The sequence below is a fragment of the Fonsecaea pedrosoi genome (genome assembly GCF_000835455.1).
Source record: "Fonsecaea pedrosoi CBS 271.37 unplaced genomic scaffold supercont1.3, whole genome shotgun sequence".
Taxonomy (NCBI): domain Eukaryota; kingdom Fungi; phylum Ascomycota; class Eurotiomycetes; order Chaetothyriales; family Herpotrichiellaceae; genus Fonsecaea; species Fonsecaea pedrosoi.
In genome coordinates, this window is record NW_013550613.1 from 73,906 (window position 1) to 96,106 (window position 22,201).

The window sequence follows — 22,201 nt, forward strand, 5'->3', positions numbered from 1 at the left end:
CACGATCCTTTTCAAATGTCATAACGCCGCCTCGATGCATTGTACATAAACCCGAAAAGCTAGACTAAAAGATCAAAAGACCCCATCCTCCTTGCTTCGAATGCAGCCCCAATCATTTGTGAACATAATCTGTCGTAACAATATGCATCCTTAGGTTGCATTGCATATCAAAGTGCCGCAAGATATCCGCAAAACTACAATCCACCCATGATTACAGCCTAGGCTGTTGGTAGCATTTCGTATCGTCGTCATCCAAGTTCAATAAATGTCGTGATTCATTCGCTTATCAGTGCATGCGTGTTGCTCAAAAGACTGGCATAAGGAAGCGGTCAAGTGGCTATCCCCACATGATTTCATTCCAGAGATCCGGTAGTTACGTACTCACCACAGGTAGAGTCATGAGATTTCTTGTACCGGCACCAGTCAGACGTTCATCCGATCCTGGGAACCGGGGGGTTTATTGAGGCAAGCAGAAATTGAAGCCGCTGGAAGACCTTCGGACGATTAAAGTCTTGCCCATGCCTTGAAAACAGATGACTCTGCTGTGCAACTGTGAAGCTCGTTTTGAGGGAAATGGGTCGAGTCCTGTCTTCGTGCAGGCGGCTCGACTTGCGTCACTCATTCGGTAGCCCTGTTTGTATTATGTCGCCCGCGTTAGCCTTGGTAGATGGGTTGTTATCTGGCGGCGAGGTACGGAGTGCTTCAGTCACTGATCGACCTTCCCATGAAACAAGGAGCTTGGCGTCACTCGAGGTAGGAGTATCTTCACAAACGTGATCGGATAGTAGAGACATCTCCCCACCATGCCAAGCTTTGTCGGCGAGAAGAGGATGGCTCTCCTGCGCAGGCAGCTGGTCTGATTTTGGTGGCGACTGAGTGATTGGTGGTATTTGAGAAAGGTCATTATCACCATCAAGCCCGGCAAACTGTTCGTGGTAGCCACTGTCAACGAATCGCAGACTCGGTGGTCCTCTCGCTGCTGTGCTTAAAGGTCGGTCCGTGTTTTTCTGCGCTTCGGTATCCTTGGAACCAGCTGTTAAGAAATCAGAACCATCGTTGACAAGGACGTTGTCTTTATTCGGGGCTCTGTTGTCGTCGCCTCGACTCAGGCAATCCAGCTCCACTTCTAGATTCTGGATCGTGTCCTTGGGTCGCCCGCTGCACTTCTCTACTTCCTCGAGCACCGAACCCAGTGTCCCCATGTGGGTGTCCGTAAGCTGGGTCGCGTTGTTCTCTACTTCGGCCATCTGCTCAGTATTGTCTGTTGTGATGCTCGGGCTATCTGTGGCATTTTCGACTGGTTCATGAGCCTTTGGGGTGTTTCCGATCAAGTTTTCTGCATCCTCTATCGAGATTTCCGGCTTCTCCGCGGATTCGCATGGTTGATCAGTCGACAGGGTCGGGGCCTCCGGCAAGCGCTCCATATCCTTAGCCGAGTTCACCATCATATGCGCCGGATCTTCCGAGTCGCTAGGTATGACCTCAATCTTCTCGGCGGATTCCCGAGGAGTCTTCGTTGCGTCTTCTGAATACTCGGTTTCGCACTCTGAATCCTGTGTCACATCAATGAAATTCCGAGCCACATCCTCCGGGTGTTCCTCTGTCCGATCCCGCACATTCTCAATAGCAGCTTGTGGCTTCCCGGACCCAATCTCCAGCTTCTCAGTCGAAATACCAAGACCTTCATGATTTTCAGGTCGATACTGAGACAAGGTAGAAAGGAGCTCCTGGCTATTCCGAGGCGTACTTTCAGAAGTGGCAGAAGTTGCGGCGAGGAGCGAAGGGCGTCGGACCGGTACCGCGTGAGATATATCAGTGAAGCAGGAGACCTCGGTTACACTCATGTCAGATTGGAGTTCGTGGTCTGGAACGCTGCTCTCCACTTGCGGAGGACCTTCTAAAATCTTCAGTTCATCGTCGTTAAAGGTGCGACGGGAAACCAAGTAAGGATGTCCATCCAGTTCGAGCTCATCAAACTCTCGATCCATTCCCGGAGATATAGCCACAATATTTGGTTCCAAGTCCTCAGTTGGGGTGGGTCCCTCATCCTCAGATTCCCAATGATGTCTCTCATACTTTCCAAGGTGCGCATAGTTGGTAGGCGGTCGTCTGCCTCTCGGTCGATCGTAGCCTGAGGTCTCGCTCTCGAACTCATAGTTGGATGACTTCGGATACGTGAATGTGTAATCATCTCTTGAGCTTTCCGGTGAGTAGGGAGGCGCTTCGTGTTCTTGTATGCTTGAACTCAATCGTAGGATGTCGTCCCGCTCGACTGCATCCGCCGGATCGATATATTTCTTTACTGTCCGCAATTTCAGGGTAGGTCGTTGTTGCGAGGAGATTTGGTCTGATGGACTGGATATCCTCGATGGGAACAAGCCAACTAGCTCTTTTGCGGATAGTCGATCCCTCGGACGAGAAGACAAGCAGATCCGAACAATATCTTGATACCAGTCCGGGACATCCGATGGAAATTCCTCTACGCTCAAAGGTGGCACATGCCGTTCTGGTTCATCATCATCCATCGCCAAAGCCCACAGAGTCATGCCGAGTTGATAGATGTCCGACTTTTCGCCGATGTACATGGAAATTCGTTGGTTGCTGGCAATCTTAGTGGCAATTTCGGGGGGCTCCCACCCCACAGGACAGCCTCGCCGGTTGATATCAATGATCTTAGCATTTCCATCGCCGTCGACCACAATGTTTGAAAGCGTGAAATCGCCCTGAACATAGCCTTCTTCGTGTATTTCACTGAGACCACGAACGGCTTGTTCTGCCCACCTGCAACGATCCTCCCAAGCGATTGCTCCTCTGTGGTCGTAAAGGAGATCCACAATGGCGCCCCGTTCCGCATAGCCTATCAAGAGCCCTTTGACAACAGACTCCGTGTCATCAAGGATGACAGCTTCGAGTTTGATGACATGGTTGGAATCATGTAGCGCATGCAGGGCATTGATTTCATATAAGAATTCGTCCACTGTGTCCGGACCGGGAATTTCTTTCTTGATGTAGACTGTACCCTTATGTAGAACCTTGTAAACAAAACCGGAAAGGTGCGAATCGAACATCAGCTCACTTTCCCGGACTTGCATCGGACGAAAGGCTTCATCGTTGAGGATGTGGGAAAGGGTGGTCTTGGGGGGGTATGGAATGATCTCATTGACATCCTCAGTCACATGAACATGGAGACGGCCATCAGTAGTTTCCAGTTTGAGGTTAGTAACTGTGTCATAGAATTGGATCTCAGGGAGTGAATCACGTATTGACTCGTAGATTTGCATGCTCTTGTCCCGTTGAAACTGTAGTTCTTTGAGGTCCATTTCCAGCGAACCTGTTTCAGCATTGCGATAGTCACATGAGATAGTCACCCGCCGCCAAAAGTTGGGGGTCTGTGCATAGGTCACGAAGAACTTTTCTCGGTCTGACTTATCCCGGAAATGCATACTGAGGTTGAGGATCCATCGGTGATCAAGTTCGTCCCTCAATTCTGCCTTGTCGTCGGCGATAGCCATTTGGGGATAGTGAGAGTCATCAGAAGAAGTCCTTGAAGAGGGCCTGGGGGGTCGGTATTCGTCCTGAGACCAAAGGTCCTCAATAGCCTCGGGATAGGTTGACTCCAGGGGTGGAGGAACGGTATTGACAGGGGAATCACTAATACCGGCATCCGCCGTGTTGGCTCCAGTTACTGCGGGCGCAGAGGTCCGACCTGGATCCCAATAGGGTGGCGAAGAAGCTGCTCGTCGTCTGGGTAAGCTTATAGAAGCGTGCCTAGTCGAAGAGACGGCTCTCCTCTCGGCATGACAAGGTTCGATCGGGAATAATCGATCTCGTCTTTCAGAGTTCTGACGTCGGAATGTCGCTTGCCGGGGGAGGCCAACGGCAAGCGGCCTGGTTAAGGTATCTGGCATGGTGGAATTTTCTCTGTCAGCCCAAGTCTGAGGCCATTGCTCATCGTCGGAGCACTCGATCGGGCTTTGGGTAGCGTCATCTTTGGCAAAGAAATGCTGGATCTTCTGCCACATGCCGAACCTAAGCGAGTGTCTGGGATGGTGGCGATGCGGCTCAGAGTCGATTTGTCTCAGTGGATTGTGTTCAGCATGGCTTGGTCGAATGCCCATTCTGGCGGAGGTTGCCTTCCAGTAGGACGCTGATACGAATGAGGGGCACAACGGTCCTCCAATAATCGAATCAGCAGCCTCCGCCGAGTTGGGCAGTACAGCAGCAGAGAGGACTAGGCCAACAGGAATCGAACATTGAAGTTGTGCAAAGGATGTTATGTGTCGTCGCGTTATGTGTGATGTCTGACGGTGGTACAGAAGAGATGGAAGAGGTTTTGGTGGGAATTCGGAAAACCGATGGATGTTATTGGTGATGGGCCATCGACCAGGGTGGGAGAGCTGGGAGACTTCGGAGAGTCGGGAGGTGGGTGGGCGTGGCTTGGGAGGCGGTGAAGAGACACCAGAGCACCGAGTGTTTGGGAAAATATCGCACCCGGTGTGCCCGCCCGCGCTACAAAGAGATTCAATGTTTCAGGAGGAATGACGACGGAGTATTGCCCCTGTGCAATGTGGACTTGTCAAATGATTTGAAGGACGGCTGTTGGAGGAGAGTCGGGTTATGGTCTACCACAGCGCAGGTGAGTGGTCTTGAGCTGCCGACCGAGTATATCGAATGGATCCCAATACTGGCCAGGACGGCCTGTTGTCTGACCCACGCTTGTCGTCTGGGTACTGGAGTACAGGAAGTAGGTGGAATGGTAATTGAGATGAGGCAAGGATGCTGCGAGCAGGTTTGATGGCTTTATGCCGGGTTTCGAAAAGTGGTTCAACGTGGTTCAAGGTGGTTTACCGCTTAAGCAAGGCCACAAGGCGTAGGCTATGCCAGCCGATGCTGGGTCTGATGCATCTGCATGAAGCAGGAGGCAGGAGGTTCTTTGATTTTGAGTATGAGGCCAGAGTGAAAAGGCAGAATGAGGGAGTCGAGAGAAAAGAGTTGGAAGAAGCAGGAGAGAAAAAAAGGAAATGCTACCAGGCTTCCTCGCAAGCTTTCTATCCCTGTTTCCTTAATTTTGTTTCGATCGGTCACCCTCTTTCTTTTCTTCTCCAGCGCAGGCGGTAAATAGGTTGGACTCGGTGTGGATTGGACTCCGCTGTCAACGCTGAGCAGCCGGTATCTGGGTTGAGAGGCATCACTTAACTAACCAAACGGCGAGGATGCTGGCTACAGTGTGCCGCAAGCCTCCCATAGTCGGACATTGTGTTCAGGCTCGCTCCGGGGCTTGGGGGCGCACGGGCGGGCTGGGAGGCTGGTAAGTTGGTGGACTGGTGGACTGGCACGCTGGCACTCTGGGTGGGCTGGTGACTGTAGTGGGAAAAGAGGGCCGTTGTTCGGCCGCAACACAACTGCCAACACAAGACGTGGATGAGGGCGAAGCAGCCAATGGCGCCCCTAGGCAGAAGGGCGACAGTTATAGGCGACGGGAGCTTCCCTGTATGCCCGCTGGCCCGTGCCCCCGAAGGCCTAGCCGTTAACTAGAGCCGCTTCGAGTCGAGGAACCCATCGTGATGCCTGGGCGCTACGCCTGCAAGCTGTGCGAGCATGTACGGGGAATGCATGTTGTCTTTGCTTTCGCAAATTCGGATGGTAGCTTTGTGGGCTCATTTAGGCTGCGATTCCACCACTGGTGCAGGCCTATCAATGACTCGAATTGCTCTGCATTCAACTTATGCATGGAAGCCTTGGATCGTATTTCTTCGCTCGGGAAGAGAAATGCGACTAGGCGAGCTGCTTTGGGCTGCAAGGCAGACACCCAGCGAGCACCTTTGATAGTGACGACTCCGAGTCCCTTGGTGCCTTTGTACCCCGCCAACCCCGGAATTTTAAATGTTCCCTTCCGTCTTCAGCCCTACTTGCACCAGCTTGTACGAGGTACTGAATTCCCAGTGACCTTTCAACACAGCTCGTGGTTTCTTTTCTCTTTCCTCCATCAGAATTGTGCAAATCTCTACTGGTCTTCTCATACCTCACCGATCCTGACTCTGCTCCACAGCCCCAACCCACTCTCGATGTCCTCAAGCTCTCCTGTTTGCTCCGATAGACAGCTCCTTAGGATCATTGAAGTAGCCCCCAGTCGGGTGACAAAAGGAGGGCGGCAAACGATGCGTGCAGTTGAGCATGGACTACTGAGACGGCGCACCAAGGACGCACGATTGGGAACAACGGAGCAGCCACACTAGCTGCTGTAGAAGCCCAAAGCTGCATCTTTTTGAAGGCTTCGACTCCTCCAATCCTGCCGCTACTGCACATTCTGCAGCAGGCATCCGACACTGTGCATTCGTCCACTTAGAGATTTTCTTGCAATGTTCTTTTCTCCAATTTGTTGCCTCATCGTTGGGCTGCAATTTTTCAGGTGGTTTGCATTTCAATTGGCACTTGTTGCTCCTATATCGCCGTTTCGGTTGACGTGTTGTCTCACAAACCCCTCCCGCCATCTTCGTTAAAGCAACCTCTATCGGAGATCACATCGGAGCTCATGATCTCATCATTGCCATGAAGCACTCAGCGTTTGAATTTTCCTTCGTCTGGTCCCATCGTTGACGTGGCCGACGCGATCAAAGCCACCCTTGTTCAAGGATGTTTCGACATCGACTGACCTCCCGCATGACCTTTCCATCATCCGTGGGACGCTTATCCTTCAGGTTCCCAAGACCACGTTCTTATAAATCCTAAATTGGGGTCACAGGACTCTGGTGGCATTTTATCTGTGTCAGAGTTTGGGCTGCTTCTACCCTTGCAACACACCGCCTATTGCCTTTGTTGCTGTCATCCTTCTACGTGGACTGACCATGGATCTTGATGCTCCGGTTCAACCCGCTTCAACTCCTCGATCACCAGGGTTATCATCATATGCTGTGTGGCTGGGAGCGAACGTCAACAAGGTGGGCAGAAGAGTGGGATTAAGCATTCACGTGTAGTACCCAAGACGGACGATGGGACCCAATTACCATCCCAAAGTCCATGTGTCAATATCGTTTATCTTCAGGTCAGCAAGGACCTCTATTGCTACGACTTCTGCTGGCGAGGAGTCGTCGGCTCTCTTTAGCCATTTGGCACTCGGCTCTTCTATTAAGTCAACCAGGGACGCCATTATTCGACCAGGGTTTAAAGACGGTCAACTCCTCAAGAGTTCATTTTCTTTAATCAGTTGACACTACTTGCTGTGTCCCAGCAGGTTGGCGCAAGCCATTCAGAGCTTACTGAGCAGATCGTCCTCCGGGAAATCACTGGGAAACAGATCCCCGTGATCAGACTGGTCTGCAAGGTCTACATGACCTGCAGAAAGATGATAGGAGCGCACTCCACCGAAGCTTCCTTTAGGATTCGTCCTTTTATTGGCTTATGCCCTTTCTCCTAAATCTGAGCATTTTTTGGGTCCAAGGAACCCAACAAAAGTCCGCGAGTTCAGCAACCAGCCGCAGATTGCGATAGTGCAGGATGTCTTGTCTCAGGATGAAGGAAAGAAACTTCAAGCCAGGGCATGGGACTCGATAAGCACAAATTGCATTCCCGGATGACCGCCTTTTGCGAGCCCGCGATGCTTTATACTGATCACAATGCCTTTTGTTCTTTGAACATTTGGATATGGAGCCGATCAGCTTACATTTCTTCGAGAAACGTGGACAGCGGATGTCGTCTACCCGACGTTGATCAGTTCTCTACAGAGATGGCTGCCTTGAGAATGCTTTGGGCTGTGGGCGGAAGGAATGGAAACTTGGTTCGTCTGATCGTGAATGGAAAGCGTTTGCACGATTGGATTCAATCCAATCCAGGACCAACCAACTTCCACCTCACCTGCCCGTCTCGTCACAATTGACTACTGTTCGAGGTCAACATCACCTCTCTCAGAGTGCCGCATGCTCGAACTCCTACCTACTCCGAGCAACGATTCAACATTTATTTTCAGGCTCAGTTTTGCTCCTCCCTTTTTATTTCCCTTCGCGCACTTCGTCGTTGCTCGTCTTTCCCCGGAAAAACTCTTTGTTCCTGTCAGTGGACTGGGCAAAGTACATTCCTTGGCCGAAATGATATACTAGGTAGGTATCTACAGCACCTAGATATCTGATTGATCACGCAAAGAGCGGTCAAGGAGACAAAGAATCAACCCTGCCGCATACCTGCCACCTGCAACCTGCTATGTTTTGGAACTGACGAAGTTCTGTTGAGAACTTTCAGCCTCACGGCGTCGTCGACTGATGGACACTCGTTCCTGTTTCTTTTTCTTGGTCAGTTTGTGATCTGGTCTGGTCCCTCCGGGATGTATGTATGCGGTGAATCGACTCCCCCAAGAAGACGCCCAACAACTTTTTGCTTTTCCTTCGACTGGGCCTGGTCCCCTTCCCCCATCTTCTTCTCCTGCCTTGCCATATGTCTCTTATCTCATTTGCCACATACCGGAGACTAGGTAGCTTCGGTGGAAAGGTTGGTCGAGGGCTTCGAAGGGGAGCAGAGCACCACATATGATGGAGCTTCATCTTAACGAGGAAGAAGGATGTCTCTGGTGAGGTTTGCCTATATAGCCTGGTTGTGCAATTGCCCGTTCGTATAGTAGATTTGGCATCCCTACCTACCCACCCAGTTAGGTAGATAGCCACGGACGTTCTACCTTTACCACGATACGCAAATGTGGTCCCCCCGACTGAAATACCAGTTGCACCTGTTTTCAACACCATTATCCGTCCTGCCCGAGAAAGTGTATCGTCACGGGGAGTATAGTATACACAATAATCCCATGCTGCCCGTCCAATGCCCTTAAGAGACCATCGCTATTGTCCGTAATCCCACGCCGTGTATTGCAAATCCTAGAGCCGTTATGGTCTGAACCTGAGTCTGAACCCGACATCTCCACCTGGGACGTCATTTCGTCTCGCGGCCCTTCCTTGACTACCCATCCAATACCCCGACCCGTCACCTTCAGATCCTTCTGTCCTCACTTGCCTTCCGTTCTGCTGCACGACGTAGATAAAGCGGGCTATTGTGTCGGCCTCGCTTAGTTGTTGCGCGTTGAAATGTTGGCGCACAGCGCTGGCGAGATGTGAGGGTGGCTCACGAGGACCGAGGTTCGTCGTGGTGGAGGAAGGGGACGACGGAGAAAGGGTTGGGCCATGGCCTTGGCCTTGACTTGAGGTGACTTCAGGATGGTCACCCGGTTGTGTTATGGAGTGAGCTGTACTTGAGCGTTTGTCTGTGTTTCCCGTCTCTTTTGATTTGCCCCTTTCTTTTTCTCTCTCCTTGGATTTATTGTCTTTGCCGCTACCGTTTGTTTGCTGCGACAGGCGTTGTTTTCGTCGCTGAAGTTGTTGCTCGTGCTGTTTTCGTCTGTATTGAACCGCTGACGGAGCGCGCAGCGCAACCTCGCATGATTGATAGGTGATATCGGCATGAGGGTAGTGAAACGCCGCGGGGACATGGAGACGGTGGGCAATGCGGTAGGAGCGGAGAATGGGCACGGACATTGTTTTCCATTCGGTCTGTTGGCAGATGAAGGTATCGTTAGCTACACTCAACTAGTACTCTTGAGAGGTTTCTGTTAATACGACATACCCGAGGGAGATTTGGGTCTTTGTCCTCTTCCGCTGGTGCGGCTGAAGCAGGGGCAGCAGCGGTGCCGTTTCCATTCATCGCGGCTTTGCTCCCTGCGTTGGGGACGTTGAGTCCTGAAGCAAATCGCTTTCCCTTTGAAACACCTGAGCCACTGGTTGGTCCTAGAGCGGACTTGTCTTTCAGATTCGTAATGGTGCTTGAGGTTTCGGATCTCGAATCATCGACATTTCGTCCCCGTGCAGGTGGCATCGTGTATAGCAACAAATATTTCGACACACCATGAGAAGGCTGGGCGGCTGACAGGAACTATAGCAAGTTCCTTGACGGAACATGTACTATGAAATGCTCTTGCATGGATTTAAATGTGTTGCAGAAAAGTGCAATGGTCATGTTAGTCGTTGACCATTTCTCTTCATACGAGATGAATTGAGCTTTCAGGGACACGCGCAGGCGAATTAGACGGTGGAATGATACGTCATAGGGCATCCCCTGCCCGTTTGCCCCCAAAACGTGAGTTGGCTGGCACGAGCGCCAACGGCAGCTCCCGCCTCCGCGTCGTCTTCTTGGCGCTCAGAGCCTTGCAGAGGACGAGGGAGCGAGGGATTGCCAAACCTTTGAGCGCAAGGCCTGTTCCTGCATATGGACATTATATTGCAACTGGGGGATGTCTAAGTGGCAAATGTCAGGGTTGCTATGTACCTACCTGCACCGGTGTTCTACTTTACACTGTTTCGCTGGTGAATGGGCATACTATCTACTAAGCGTCTTCCCCTAGAGTCGTTGGGATTGATCGCGAAGTTGATGCAAGATTTCCAGAACCTGTGGCTTGACACGAATAGAATGTACTAGATACACGTATTTCATGTACCGATTGTCAAGGGGCATCGGCAGTGCTGGTCGAAGTTGCGTGGGACGCAGCGCCTGGGGTTGCCCAAAGTCGAATCCAGTAACGAAACAGCTCAGCTTCCAATTCTCTTGTTTGGGTGTTTCTCTTGCCCTTTTGGCATTGCAAAATCACGGAGTTACTCTCATCATAATAGACTTTCACGCAATTCCCAAGCATCTGTCACCAGAAACAAGCTCCTTCCAAGGGAGCTCAGGATTGGAAGCCGAGGAGGATTCGAAAAAAACTCTGCTCACCTTCGTAGACCGACGCATCAAACAACGTCAAGGGTGATAGTTCCTCATAGGGTTTCTTCCGCGCCTTGCGTCGTGTCCTCAAGAGGCTCGAGCAGACTTTCGCGCAAAGGCTTGTCGTGAGCAGCAGACCGAAGCCATGCCCTGTCGGTGTGTATAGAAAAGGACCAAACAGAAAAACACTCAGAAGTTCCCAACCTGAACTGTTGAGATCTCCGCTCCCCGCTCAGTGGACACGAGTATTTTCGTTCAGTGTCGCGGCGCTGCTGTGATGGCAGTCCCGATTTGAAATTTTTCTTTTGGGGAGATTTTGTTGAGCACGATATGTCGCTGCCGTGAGTGTATTTTTCTTTAACCATCCACCAGGTACAAGAATGATACGCTCATCCGAAACCCACCAAACAAATGGGGATGGGGATTTGCAATGGCTCGATAACTGACGTCAATTTGGGATCCGCAGGTGGCAGGAGTGAAGCACATGGCAGATTCGCCTTGCTGGCCCGAAGAAACACCGCCACATGTGAAAAAAGTAAGAAATTTCTTCAAACCCTAAAATTTTGCCATCCTTAGACGCTCCTCCTTGGATTCCGAAATCGCACATGGTTCCTCCTGACGTTACTTGTATCACATGCCATGAGCTCCTCTTTCCATGAAGGGCTGGAACCCTTGCAAAGTCGCCACGAGCCGCACCCACCAGCCGGTCGGACAAGTGGTTCCATGGAACTGTTCTCCGAGGCAGAGATACCGACTACCAAAACTACTGCACCGGCACAAGCAGACCGAGGGAATTTTTCCTAATCTTTTCTTCGGTACTGAGTTGGGCCGAATTTCTTTTCCGAGCAGAACGCTCGAGACGTTCGGGGTGTTATGGTCAGACCATGTTCAATGGAACCAGACCTGACTTGCTCCATTCTCCGATGGCCCTGAAGCGGCATCGTCCTAGTCAGATCTAGACCTCATAGCCTGACATGTGACGTTCCGCTCGAAGAGTTGGTGTATCCAGGTTCGTAAGGATCGAGACAGTACTTCGACATTAAGTTTTGGTATCAGTAACCTCTCCTGATTGAGATGAACGGGATGTAGGAACGACTGTGCATGGTGGATAGCATAAATAGCAGGTTAATGCATGCATTTGCGGCACACTCCGAAGCTGATATACTCGCATCCGGCGGCTGGAAAGCGTTGCACCAACTGACAGTGCATAGGGAAATTGGGATGCCTTATATGGCTCCGTCATATGGTCAATGATCATGTTCGCAACCTCGAAGCAAGCATGTGTGTGGCTAGAGCCGCTGACAGAGGGATATGCAGCTGCACACCACCGTCGGTAGAGGAAACCGGGGATTTGGTTCTTGCCCTGACACAGGTGGATAGAAGAGACATGTGGTCTTGCTCTTTATTCTGTCACTTTTGCACCTATCCTCTGGTGACTCCAGACCAAGCAAACGGACCGCGCAGTCGTGGGGATCAAGAAAAGACATCATAGCTCGAGTTGGCTGTCGGGCTCGTCGACCACCGATCCCAGGACGTGAAAGCTCTCCACAGTTGAATTCCGGCGCCCGGGGAACAAGCTCAGTACTCGGTACTGGAAGAGTCGTGCTCTTCGCTTTCCTGTTCCAGTAGGGCAAGCACAGTCAGACCACCCCATGTACTACTCTGCACCGTTGAATATGAATGGCACGCGATGCAGATGCAGCAAGAGCAACGAGATGTCTAAACTCGATAACGGGCTCCATCACTCCCCGCTTCCAACTTTCGTGAAGTCAAGGAGTACCATCGAGATCGCTCGTACGCCGATGGAATATTGGCCTCTCGCTGGTGATCTTCACATGGATCGCCATTCCTGTAGGCATGTGAAGCTCGCCTTTTTTTGACGGTATGACGACAAGCACCTCATACGAAAAGCCAACCCTGAGTTATCGGGCTTTGTATCTGGGTACCTCGATGATATTCATTGTTGTGGTTGGTCCATTCACCTGGCTTATCTAGCAGATTGCGCAGATATCTATCCAGTCATGAAAGGACCACGATTCTGGCAATAAGTGACGAAGATAGCAATGCGGGTTTGTCTAGAGACGAGTTACCTCACGTTGAAGCGGTATCCCATAGCTCCAAAATCAAGGTGCCATTGTTGCTGACCAGACCATGTACTCGAAAAGAAACAATATTTCGGCTTAGGTTACGTTCTGGCTTCTCGATCGTTGGCAAACACTCAAGAGATTTGTGGAGAAGTGGGAATATGCCGTGCTACCTCAACCCACCCATGCTTTTTGGGGGCATCCTGGCGTGCATCCTCCATCTTTTATTGGTGAAGCCATCTTGTCGAATCAGACATGCACGGGGTATCTAGGTATCCCTGGCACTTTGCACTCGTACCTGGGAAACTGTGGAGCCGGAAACCCATGGGATGGCACAATCCACTGTGTGTTTTTTTTTTGCCAATGTCGTCTTCTGGGGGCAATGATGTAGCAATCGGCATCTTGACTCGTGTTCAGCTGTCAGGAGTGAGGATTGTGTCGCTGACTCTTCTCTTCAGCAACGCTTCGGCCCTATTGACCGATGTGGAGAGGCATCGAAGGTCGTTGATTATTCTCCACGGGATTTCCCTTTCTGAACAAATAATTGAACTCTGCTTTGACTTACCGAGTCCAGTCGGGTACCCGGCTCGCCGGCTTAAAGGCCAGAGGGAGAAACATCGGAGGGGTTGTTAGCAGTCGGCGATGAGGCCGAGATTCAGCCACAAATTCCTTGTCAGGCTGAGGCTTGACACTGAATCTCGCAACAAGTCCATCGTGTCATCCCTTCAATTCCGCCGCAACCCCCCCATGCGATAACCAAAAGCCCTAGGTTGACCCGCCAGATGTCCCGAAAGCACCAAGCCTCCGAGACAGTCAAGGGAAATCCACCAGGTGTCGTTCAAGTTCCCACCCTACTTGACCGGCAATGCCTAGTGGCCAGTGAACGAGGAACCGAGATTTTGCATGTGTCTGGGACTCTGTGCGAAGCGCCACTTTGGTATTTTGGAAAAAGCGGCACCGTCTATTCCGATTCAGCCACAGTTTGCCCCAGAAATAATGATTGCTGATAGCAGGATCTCCGCGAGTCGGAGAACCCCCCCCTTTCCGGGGCCTTCTGACGCGTTCCATAGACTATCATGTCGGAAGTGGCCTCATAGCCTGTGGGCAGGAGGTGGTCGTGACAATACCGAGTACGAGTAGGTTCTACTCTACATGTATCGCCGAGGGCTGCTCAAATTGCGCCATTCCATTGATGGTCCGCTTTCGGTCAGTGTGTTGGTGTCGGTCAGCAGTTCGCCAACCCTATTGACTTTTTTCTCTCTCCGGCTTCTTGATGATGACTGTACTCTTGTGTAGTGTCCGCAGTGCGCCTGCAACGGCGACCCGTTGTGGCGAGAGATGGGAAATGGGCAGTAACAAGGTAGTACTGTACTTAGGGACATTTGACAAGATACCGAGTACCCTGTTGTTACAGAGTAGAGAAGCATAATTATTAGCCGGGTGGTATTGCTACCTATTGCGGTGCCCGGCAATCACCTCCCGTCTGAGTGCTATCTTGGGTATGGGCTCGCACACAATATTCCGAACGAGGACAGTAGTTACGTAGACAATCACGACAGGGTGTCATGCCTAACAATCCCGATATCTCCCTTCCCCATCCCTTCGACAGCTTCCGGGATTTTCTCGTAGAGTGGAAATCTGTCCTTAATTCTCTCTGTCAGACCGACCCGATTCCCGAGTGCCTCGGATGCGCCCTTGTCACTCTTACGCCAATCTCGTGCGGGATGGTACTTGTGTGCTTCCCCATCATTTTTCCCCAAGACGGACAGTTACGCTGGATCTCTTGGGTTACCACTGATCAAGAAGTATCTTCTGCATCAGGAAATACCCTGCGAGGGCCAGCACCTACGAGTTCTTGTAGCTCGCCCGTACGGACAAATTCCAGAAGGAGAAAAAGAACAAATTGGTTAGTGGCCGGAATATAGGGTTTCCCCCAGAAAAGTCGATAGTCGATGATGCCGAAGACGCACATCTCTGGTTGTCTCCGTCTTTTCGGGGGAACGCATCCCAGCCCGAGACTCCGAAAAGCCGCACATTTCGCATTTCGCCGAGCCTCCCTCGGGCCCCTCCCATCCTTTCACTGTGAGCAAGGGGGGGCCTGCTGAATTCCAGGCCCCCAAAACATGTCCATTCGCTTCTCGAGTTTCAGCTTCAGCTCATCCGGCCATCCTTCCCCGGATCATCATCGCCTAAGGCCCAGTGCATCATCCCTATTTTCCCATCCTGGACCATGTTCAGGGAGAAGACAAACCAGGGAGTCAAGGGGAGGTGAGGGGGGAGAACAGAGGGCGACGGGAGAAGAAAAGGATGCCATGTCATAGTTCTGTATGTGCACCTTGTGTGGGAGTGAGAGTTGCACCTAGTAGCTGCAAGTATCTAAGCACCTAAGCTACCCAGATAATGCCATAATAGCCCCAAAGTCGATGGTCGATGCGAAGAAAAGACAAAAAGCAACCTTCGCCGGCCTTCCCATCCCCTCCTATCAGCTATCAGACTCTCTCCCCGGGGGGCGCTGTTCTCCTGAGACGTGGCCTTCCTTTCCTCATTTTTTGGGGGCTTTTCAAGGCTCTGCGTGATTGCCGTGGCCTGATAAGAAATCGGCGCTAAAGGACCCGGGGAACCCACCATCGTCACTCCATTTTTTGTCTTTTCAAACCCTTTTTTTTTTTAAATCACAGTTCCAGATTTCAAGGGCCACCTGGGCCGCCTGGATCACCAGGGCCAACAAAGTGCCGTGCCTTGCCTTGTTGCCTGGGCCTCTCGCCCTCTCGTCCCTCGCCCACCCGCCCTTTGGCCCTTGACGAGAGGGTCATCCTCCCCCCATCATTATTTGTCCCACAGTTACAAAGCCCGCCTCACAACTTTTTACCTCACCCACGGTTACATACAACCGCCCGCACACACATCACACAGGCCCAACCCCTACCGAAGCAAACTTGAACGACTCGTACAGGCTGCATCCACCGACCACGACCACGACTGGTACCAACGCTACCTCCCACATTCCTAAGGACGGTAATAACTCATCAAGGGGGTGGGAAACAGTCACAGGAATCATCACAGCTGGTCTCTTCCGGTTTCTGCATCCTTCCGTCAGGGAGAAAAAAATCATCTTTCATCTCCCTCTCCCACACGCACGCACAAACCTTCCAAACCGCCCCCCAGTCATACAACCCCCTGTTCCCCCCGGTCTCCAGTTTTTCCACGTCCGCAGTGCCGGGTAATTTCCTCATTGCCATTTCTTGACGCTCGACTCATCATTTCACCTACTCGACTACCTAAAGCAACCTATTTTTCTCCAACACACGGATCCGGCTCATCTCTCATCCCAAATCTACTCCTGCATACCTGACAAAACGCCGTCCACCCCGGGCCTCCTCGTTTCTTCTCCTCTTTTTCCCACTTCCTCCCACCCCCCTCTCTGAAACTATTCAATTCTCTGGCCACACCATTTCTCTGACCTCACCACCAACCACACCACCCTTTTCCAATTCATACTCCCTCCCACGCTACCAACTCAATTGTCGCCCAATCCGCTTTCTACTCCAATCTGCGCCTTTCTCGAACACCCCCGGGCCCCGACGGTTCTGGTGCATGCGTCACGCCGCCTTCGGTTCAACTAAAGTACTAAGTGGATGATTCACCCCACGATAAGCGATCATCTTCCTGGGGAACACTCTCTCCCTTCGCTCGAATGCAACGCTCTTCGTCCGCAGTAGACTTTACTGCCATCCTCAATCCTTCTTCTCCCTCCTCCGACTCTCCTTCCTCTTCTCAACCTGTGCACGAGTCCGCCTCGACGAACCCTCAATCCAACCACCCCCCAACCACCACACAACCTGACGGTAACATGGCAGCCGCTGTCAGCCTGATGCCGACAGCCATGGGTGCCCAGGCTCCCAATCCAGAAGAAAGACAAGATCTTCCTCGACCCTACAAATGTCCTCTTTGCGACAGAGCCTTCCACCGCCTGGAGCACCAAACCCGACATATCCGTACGCACACTGGAGAGAAGCCTCACGCCTGCCAGTTTCCCGGCTGCAGCAAGCGGTTCAGTCGATCCGACGAGTTGACTCGACACTCGCGCATACACAACAATCCCAACTCGCGAAGAAACCAGAAGACTCACCAAGTCGCCGCCGCCGCCGCTCTCGCCGGCCTCCAGGATGGCTCCAACCAAAACTTCGCTTCACAGGCTCAGATGATGCCGCCGCCTAGCAAGAACAATATGCCCCGGTCCGCCCCTACTTCTGCTGTCGGCTCCCCCAATGTCTCCCCGCCTCATTCTTTTGCCGTTCAAGTCCCTCACGGCGGTCAGATGTCATCTCACCTTGGACTCTTTGGTCGTAGCGACGACAGGAACTCGATGGACATCAATCTCCTAGCGACCGCGGCATCTCAAGTAGAGCGAGACGAGCACGTCACCAGGGTTCCCTACCAGCATCAGCACCATCTGTTCAGCCATCGATCGCACAACACCAACGGACGTTTGCCCTCGCTATCGGCATACGCCATCTCGCACTCAATGTCGAGATCACACTCCCAGGAAACCCATGATGACGACCACCGAGTCAAGCGCTCGAGGCCAAGCTCGCCCCATTCAACAGCCCCTTCTTCCCCCACCTTCTCCCACGAGTCGATATCGCCCACTCCTGACCATACACCGCTTGCCACTCCAGGACACTCGCCACGTCTGAGACCTCACGGCAGTGACCTACAGCTCCCAGGACTACGCCACCTCTCGCTTGGACACACCCCTCTACTGGCGCCCATGGAGCCACAAGCTGATGGATCCTACTCTCACATCCCCCCTCCGCAACACTCGGGCCCATCTATAGCAGATATCGTCACTGGAGCGCAACGAAAACTACCTGTGCCGCAGCTCCCAAAGATAGGTGTGGCTGAGATGCTTCATCTACCAAGCGGTCTAAGTTCAGGAGAATCGAGTACAGCAGCATCGATCAATGGCGACTTCTCGAGGTGACCGGATTATAAAGACACAGGCGTTTTTCGGAGTCCGCTGTGGTCTACTTGATGACGGGTGTGTGTTCGATTCATTTGGCTCATGAGCAGGTCGCTTCCCTTTCCTTGGCTGGATTTTTTTTTCTTTTGTCTAAGGGGCGTTGTGGTCGTGACTATCTATTTATACGGAATGAAGCCCTCTTCCCCAGTGCTAGGGACACGGGGATGAATTGGAGAACGATATCACAGCGAGGAGCAGGTTATAGACGGATACGGACAACCAATGTGGTACTGCGCCGCACGAATGCGCCCAAATAGAGTGGTGTTTTATCGGTGAAGGGATGTATGGTATGATGGGTATCAAGCCTGGCAAACGTGCGCTCCTAGAGTTTTGAGCAGCCAATCCCCTGTTTACATGTGTAATTTTGAGATAGCCAGTTCAACCTTACGAATGCTAAACATTTTCTAGCTCTTGATTTGGTTCGACTTGCCTGTGGTTGTGTGGCCTTCTTCCCGGACTTGGGCCCTGCGAACAAGGCCGCCATGGATGAGCCAAGAGACTCTCCCGGGTCAAGGCGTGACTGAATCTGATAATGCGTTCAGCTAATCGTTCAAATTGCACGCACCCTTGTAATTCCAGCATTTCATTACTCTGGTCCAACCTCTAGAACGAAGTACCCGACGAACCCCCCACAAAGTCGTCTCCGCGTCGTCCGGGAATTCTAGACAGATGAGTCACGGTGCAGCCTAGCGCCTTGTTCATTACCACAACCATGGACGCTGTTCGAAACTCCGGACTCATTTCAGGTAGAAGCCTGACAGTATGTCAAGGGGGCGAGAAGAGGAAGGGCTCTGATCTTCATACTCGAAGGAATCCAGACTCACACACATGATCAATGGGGTACTCGGTGGTGGGGGATGGATGGCACAACTGTCACGAGTGAGTAGAACAAGTGAGCGGACCACCGGACTCAGCAGCACCTTTGCTTTGCCTGAGAAACTATTGGGACGGAGACACCCTCCTGTGGCTGTTCTCGTTGCAACAACCTGTCTAAGAGTATGTTTCTCCCCCCACACTATGCAGGGCTGATGCGGATGGGTGAGTCGTGATCAGACCAGCTGAAGGCGACCGAGCCATGGGCCAAATTCCTACCCTCAACGAAATTTGGAGGCAGACACGAGGTTCTCGCAGCTTGTCCAACATTGGGACCCAAACGGGATCCCGTGGTTCGATTGCTCCCCAGACAAGCAACCCGAAGCCGGGGAGGTGGCAATCGCGGAGTCCCCAGCCTGTGTCACTCAAGACTCGAAAAGAATGCGGAGGCAGCGTCGGTCAAGGTGCGATCTAGCCTTTGCATCTTGCGAGATGGCGAACAGTTCTGGACTGGACGAGTTACACATCCGCTGCAACCTTGGCTCGGTGCGGAATACATTTACCGCATTGCCGGTTCCGACCGGCCGATCCATTCCATCGCTACTCGTAGACTGGCAGAAACCCGAGGGTCACGCAAGTCAGTCCAACTGACGCAACGACGACTAATGACTTTCTGACCAGAGAAATTTCAAATGTTACCAGCCAAACCTTGTCGTGCTGATGCTTGCAGAGAGTGAGCCGAGGGTATATGCTCGGGCGATTTTCAACTGGACCAGGCCTACAGTGTCGATCGAGATGAGATGGACGTAACTGTGGAGAAGATGGTCAGACACACGGTGTTTTGAAAACCCATTCAGCCTATCGAGCCTGCGAAGCCCTCTATACCGAGACCGGAACATGGCCTGAGCCCATCTTGCTACGAGTCTAACGACTACCTACGGAATGCTATGAGTATCTTCACTCTCAGTAACTCTGCAATCTCCAATCGCCTTGCGCAAGCCAGTCCCGCCAGCGGCTGCATTCGGAATTTGTCCACACACCAATGTCTCACAGCGGTCAAGACAAAAGACATCAGTGGTTGACACCTGTCATCGCTTCTGACATGTCTCAGTGCAAATCCTCCTCCTTTCCCTCTCCTTTTCCCCTGAGAGAATGCCTTCGGACGAGGTACATGTGTTGCCCGCACTTTTCGCCCGCCACTAGCAAAAGATCTGGCCTCGTGTAAGAGATGTGCAAAAGAGTCGGAAATTGTTTCGGGATTGTGACACACGGTGACTGGGGACGGTCCAGGGACGAGTTGAACGAGGCGGGTGCAGTGTCTACTTGGTACATGAGCCCGCGCTTTCCGCGATTTTGTCGTCGTTCTCCCCCACACAAATCTAACTTCATGCACCGATCGCCCGCAAATGGCGGAGAATGCGGCATTCGTGTTCCTGCAAGCTTCACGGGCGCCACGCCCCACCACCCAGAGCGCTCGTATCTGAGTGGGAGTTTCCAGGCCCTAATGGGGGTTTTCAAAGAGCCTGATTATCTTTCTTACCTTGGCCTTTTTGGGGGAAGGTTGACATCTGCCGCCCCTCCCCCTTTGCTCTGTCTTGATGGGAATGGGTAAGCCGAGCCGACCACTTGTACCGAGTACCTCAAGGGCATTTGGCTGGCCGAAGTCAACCGACAGACTACGAAGTCGTTCCTTATCTTGACATTACCTCATTGAGCCAAACTCCTCCCACGGAATCATTTCGTACCCCGATCCTTGCAGATTGCACAGTCGCTGACAACATGTTATTGAAAGGAGCAGAAGATGCCCTCTTAGGGAGGCAGGCCTAACCTGCGCCACTTCACCACATGTCAAGTCCTGCATGTTGGGGGCTGCGAAGGGCTGCGTGGATTGGCGAGGCTTGTGGCAGGTGCCTAGTCATCCCCATAACGTTCGCATGTTTTGCCCGTCACTATGAGGTACAAGAACTGCTTGTCTAAATAAGAAGCCGATCACCCGACGTGCACAGGGCATAGACGAGGGTAGCCGTGATTAAGGCATGGGCTTTGAGTCCTCGGCGCAGCCTCTCACATGTCTCTCAGCACCTCGTATCAGTGACTTCTCAGGGGAACCACCAATACCGGGGCTGTGCTTCAAGTTGTTTGCTACTCATCGCTGGGCAGGCTTCAGGCAAGGTCAGGGGGATTTGCGGTGAGAGAGGAGATCGACAGTGGCCTTGTCACAGTGATGACAGGCACATGCCTTGTTGTCTCGCTCAGATTTGTGATATCGAAATACATGGCGTTCTTGTTCAGGTGGTCGACAACAGCCAGCTGGCCAACCACCCAGGCCAATGACGACCCACGCCTGCAGCTGAAAAGTCCCCCAGCGCATCCGTCACCTATGAGCGTTCACGGCCAAGTCCATGACAAACATGGCGTGGAGGGAAAAGTGCAAACATTTGACAGACAGTCTCTGATCCTGGACCCGTCGGGCAACTTCACATCTACGAATACCTGGTCTGCGGGCTCCTCTTCGGGGGTCCCATTCGCCCGAAGATTGTTGAGTTGTTGGTCAGCAGCAAACAGGTGTCAGAGGGTGGACTACGACTGACTGTCACTTTTCCTTGGTGGACGTGCATTTGCGCAGCCTCTTCCATGTCAAAAGATGCAAGGATGCGTTGATCGTGGCGGGTCCGCGTCAGGCTCCGAATGCTACAGTCGCCCTGCTTTCTGATCTCGACATGATTCTACTCTCTCTGTGTATGTCTCCTCCCCCACCCTCCGGTGCTAAAGAGGGTGTGCGGCGATCGCCAATACTCACAACGTTACAGACGCTTCAGTCAGTTGCTCACTCTCCGCATTTTGTGTCAGCGAGTCGCTGCCCACAATTTTCCCCATATTATATGTTACTACACCCCAAGGGCTTCGGAGCAAGCTGCTCGGACTTTTCCATTTTAAAGTCTTGTGGGGAAGAGGATCCAATAACCCTTTACAGGTTCCAATCACCGACACTTGTCCCCCGATCCCTGCCTTATGTCGTCATGGTCTATCCATTCGATTGAAATCTCGCATGCTCGTAGGAAGGACTTCCGCGCACATCCTTGGGCTCGGTCAGCTCGACATGGTGTATCCTTCCTGCTCCTATTTGCCTCTTTGTCCTTGATTGGGAATGGGCCAAGGGGTACCTCTCTCCCTATTACCCCAGGTTTTTTCAGACATGAGGATCTGCTTCCGGCTGCCCGAGTCGGAACAGTTCATTCCCGGCCGTAATACCTTGCTACTCCTGACATACAGATACGACCTTGAGGCAAACCGTTGGGATTGACGGATTTCCACCCTTGCGTCATGGCTTCTTCGTGCGACAAACCAAAAGGCGAGTGAGGTGTGAAACAGTTGTCGGTGAAGCAAAAGCACTGCGCATGGCCCCATATACCCTGCTAAGTACCCTACGGATGGTGGTTCCGGCGCACGATATCACGAAATAGTTCTATCCATTCAAGCGAGTGGCGTTTTGAAGATGCCGGGTACGTGGGGAAATCCTCTCCACCTGCATCACGACACCACCGGAGGC

General features: G+C 52.2%; 3 protein-coding genes across 3 annotated transcripts; 1 reads left to right on the top strand and 2 right to left on the bottom strand.

Moving 5' to 3' along the window:
• Positions 1–614: 614 nt before the first annotated feature.
• On the bottom strand, positions 615–4,118 carry Z517_03893 (uncharacterized protein; the record flags this gene model as incomplete). Its single annotated transcript, XM_013429224.1, has 1 exon — positions 615–4,118. The coding sequence occupies one exon, from the start codon at positions 4,116–4,118 to the stop codon at positions 615–617; it is 3,504 nt and encodes a 1,167-aa protein (XP_013284678.1).
• A 4,749-nt stretch (positions 4,119–8,867) lies between these two features.
• Z517_03894 (uncharacterized protein) lies at positions 8,868–9,849 on the bottom strand (the record flags this gene model as incomplete). Its single annotated transcript, XM_013429225.1, has 2 exons — positions 8,868–9,527; positions 9,601–9,849. The coding sequence occupies 2 exons, from the start codon at positions 9,847–9,849 to the stop codon at positions 8,868–8,870; spliced, it is 909 nt and encodes a 302-aa protein (XP_013284679.1).
• Positions 9,850–16,665: 6,816 nt separating this feature from the next.
• Positions 16,666–17,799, top strand: Z517_03895 (uncharacterized protein; the record flags this gene model as incomplete). The annotated part of the gene is made up of 1 exon (XM_013429226.1): positions 16,666–17,799. One exon carries the CDS (start codon positions 16,666–16,668, stop codon positions 17,797–17,799), a length of 1,134 nt encoding a protein of 377 aa, XP_013284680.1.
• Positions 17,800–22,201: the final 4,402 nt, after the last annotated feature.